The 3712-nt window shown below is 40.4% G+C and overlaps 1 protein-coding gene across 4 annotated transcripts in view; it reads right to left on the minus strand.

Annotated features, from left to right (window-relative positions):
- Arhgef6 (Rac/Cdc42 guanine nucleotide exchange factor 6) overlaps window positions 1-3511 on the minus strand; it is a 111985-nt gene extending 108474 nt beyond the window's left edge. For 2 of the 4 annotated variants that reach the window (XM_051178837.1, XM_051178836.1), the window contains exons 1-2: window positions 3087-3511; window positions 1817-1900 (exon numbers count right to left, since the gene is read on the minus strand). In XM_051178837.1, coding sequence (XP_051034794.1) covers window positions 1817-1900; window positions 3087-3251 — 249 coding nt within the window. In that variant the 5' untranslated portion in view covers window positions 3252-3511. The remainder of the gene's footprint in view (window positions 1-1816; window positions 1901-3086) is intronic. The other 2 variants (XM_051178838.1, XM_051178840.1) reach the window with 2 other exon arrangements.
- Between the last annotated feature and the right edge of the window lie 201 nt (window positions 3512-3712).

Below are 3712 nucleotides of genomic sequence, written 5' to 3' on the forward strand. Positions count from 1 at the left end.
AAATGGTTTCACATTGCAGGGTCTCACATTGTATCCCTGGCTGGCCTGGAACTATCTATACAGACCAAGATAGCATCAATCTCACAGAGATCCATTTGCTTCTGCCTCCCAAGTGCTGAGATTAAAGTTTTGTACCACTACACCCAGCTAGCTTTAAGAAAATTTTTAAAGGAAACAAAGTTTAGCTGAGACAACAATCAGTAAAGATAGTAATAGTAACAACAATAATAAATAGCTACTTGACAAATAATACACCCCAGTATCTCTTCCCAGGATTTTACACATATTAATTCATTGAAATTTCATACCAATATCAGGAGACAGGCAGGTGCTACTATTATTCCTATTTTATAGGCGGAGAGGCCAAGGCACAGAAGCATAGTTAAATAGCATGAACTGAGATTTAAACCCAAGAAGTTTAGTATCAGACTCAAGCCCCTACCACTTGCCCATGGATAACCCTTGTTTACTAATGTAGATCACCTCTGACCTGACCCCGAGCTGAAGATAATACACAAATTCCCTGATGAATTTCCTGACTTTCTTAAGCCTTCATAATTAAGCAATAGCTCACTAGACCCCCAAAACAACATCATGAAGCAGTTAGTATTTTGTCTATTTCACAGCATTAGGAGAGGCACAAAGATGAGGCTCCATGTAAGAGAAGGATCCGGTCTCTGCACCAAAAAAACAACATAGGAGTACAAAAAAGCAACTTGACACACACACACAAGCATTGCACTCTTTCCCAATAATGCAATGTATGCATGCAGTAGACCTCCTCATGTGACACAGTTGAATGTGGCTCGGATTTTTTATATTGCTATTCATTGTTTTGGTTTTGCTTTTGGTGCTGGGGATTGCAAGCAAGTCTCTACTTCTGATTGGCATCTCCTGCTCTGCTTAAATACAGTTTTGAGATGAAAGCCAGGTTCTTGTCGTTTTCCAAGGACTCCCTTCCGCTCTGAAGTGTGAAAATGAGAGCAAAAAGGCCACTTTTTTTCTGTTTTTTTTCAAGATTTTCTTTCTTTCTTTTTTATTATATTTCTCTATTCCTTTTTCTCTCTCCAAATCCTCCTACATACCCCTCCCCACTCTCCTTTAAATTCATGGCCTATTTTTTAATCACTTGTTACTATATGTATATGTGTATATGTTACTACATGTATATATGTGTATGCACACACGTATATTCCTAAATATGACTTGCTCAGTCAGTATATCGTTGCTTCTATGTATGTTTTCAGGGCTCATTATTCGGCATTGAGTCATTTCTTTGTAAAAATTATTTTAATGCAGCTTGCTGAGACCCTCTTCTCTAGGCAGTGACTCACTTTTTCCCCATTAATAAGGGGGCATGCCCACAAAACACTCGAAGAGAAGCTGCATTTAAAAATCGGCATTTTTTGCACTTGGTGGTTTTTTTTTTTTATTCTTTCCTTTCTGGTTCTAAGTTGTTGTTTGTTTTTGCTGATTTTGAGAGCTCCGTGTAGCCAAACTTAAATGTATACCTGAGGATGGCTTGCACTTCTGGCCTTCCTGCCTCCACCATGTTAGGGTTGCAGGTTATAGGCGTGTGCCACCGTGCCCAGCTCACGATTCTGCTTTGTTTAGAATCAGCCTCTGAAAGACACACGCTAGCAGTGCACCATTGGGGATCACCAGCCTCAACTTTTTCTAAAGGCCCACCTCTGCTTCTCTTTGTGGCCACTGGCAGCGAAAAGTCAATCATCACACACTTTCTACAGACTCATTTTAAATTTATTAACAGAGAAGAAAATGATGGCAAAATGAAAGGCAGGTCAGGTTAGCTTACTTCCACTTGCAGGGTGGTACATCCTTTCAGGAAGTCATTGATGTTGCTGATGCTGTCGGCCTCAGTTTGGGGCTCCAGACAATACTAGAGAAAGAGTCAAATAAATGGGCTCACTTAGAGACTGCTAAGGCATGACAAACAATCACCACCATTTGCAGTTTTGGAAGGCAGAGGGCAGCCCTGCTCTCCATCCAGGAAGGAAGTGATGCAAATGCCTAAACGGTTGGTTTTTGTTTCAAATGTCTGTAAGCTGTTTCTACCTAAAAAGGTTTCCTCGCACCCTCAAGTCAGTTGTGGGGATAGCAAAATGGAGAGACTAAAATATATACATATGCATACACACATACATATATATGTTCCTGCTTTCATTCGAGGAGGCCACACGGCTTACCTCCCTCTACTCCTCATGAAAATTTGTTGATATTATTTTTCACTCATGCTGGGCACTACATTTTATCATGTGACTCCACATCTTATCACCAGTTTAATCATTGTTTCTCCAGTTTAAGAAATTATAAGCACATACACTTGTTCAATAAAAATAGAACTGATTCCAAAAGGCTTCACTTACAGTCACATTCCACAATAACCTCGAGAAAAGAACCAGAAGAACTCCACCTTTAAGGCCACAAAAGTGACTACTTTAGAAGCCATCCACTGTTATAACATGGGCTTCTAACCCCAAAAGTCTTGGAAGTTTTTGAGCAAGGTTTAGTTTCACTTTGAATGTTCCTTGCAGTCAATGAACATACAGGGTTTGTCTTGGTTGTTGTGAGTTTTATGTAACATTGAATTCTGTGAACAGACTTTTCTTCAATGGATTTTTTTTTTTTAAGAAAGGAAGTCTGTATCAATTTTTGGACAAACTCCCAAATCTTGGAGAGATATACTGCAAATTATTTCATTATTCCACAGACTCATGTACCCAAAGTTCAAAACATGTCCGGAGTGCACAGGGAAGTTTAACATACATCTCCACATACACACAGCCGACTAGTGAATGATAAGCGTGTCCTCCCGTCCCCGACTTCCGGTAGTGTAACAGGTTTTTAGTAGTGTAACTTTTGGGGGGGGGCAATTACTGAAGGATAAAATTTCATTTTCTGACTTTTTCAAAGTACAAGAACAGTAAGAAAGAATTCCTAACTCTTAGAAAGATATTGAAGTAGGGGATTCCCGTGACCCCGCAACAGAAAAAAAATCTCAAGACTGATATTAGTGCTGCTTCATGGTTGAAAGCAATCCCAAAGACACTGCAAAATGACCTTACCTTCTCCACCGAACCAGGCAGAACTCTGTTGATGAGTTTGCACAACACTACCCCATTTTTCAGCGAGGACTTCAGGAACTCCTCTGGATCACAGACGGTCTTTTTGGGAGATTCTAAAACTCCCAAAGATATAAGCCATGTCACAACGCGTTCTTCTGGATTCATGACTGGGGCTCGTACACTCTGAACAGCTCTCCGGGCAGCTGTGAGGACTAAGCCACATCCGTGATTGCATCTGCTGCTGTCTTCCTTTTTATGAGCTCTCTTCTGGTGCTTTGCAGGGCAAAGGTTTAAGGCAACTTTTCTTTAACAACAGTGGAACGTGGGATTTCTAAACCACAGAGATCACTCTCAAAGATATGGAGAGGGATGATAACGAATGGACAAACTCCTGGGATAACATCATCGCTGGTTTTTTTTTTTTTTTTTTCAAAACCTGAAAAACAAATTCATTAGGGTTTTTTTTTTTTTTTTTTTTTTTCCTTTTTAGGGAGGAACACACACCAGTGCAAGAAGCTGTAAGGAAAGGAAGTGAAGAGGGTGCTGGGGAGGCAGAAAAGTAAATGCTTATGGAGCCGATGTGAGCCAGCAGTGCAGAGAATGGGAAGGAGACATGCATGCGGCAG

The sequence above is a fragment of the Phodopus roborovskii genome, unplaced genomic scaffold (genome assembly GCF_943737965.1).
Source record: "Phodopus roborovskii unplaced genomic scaffold, PHOROB, whole genome shotgun sequence".
Lineage (NCBI taxonomy): Eukaryota > Metazoa > Chordata > Mammalia > Rodentia > Cricetidae > Phodopus > Phodopus roborovskii.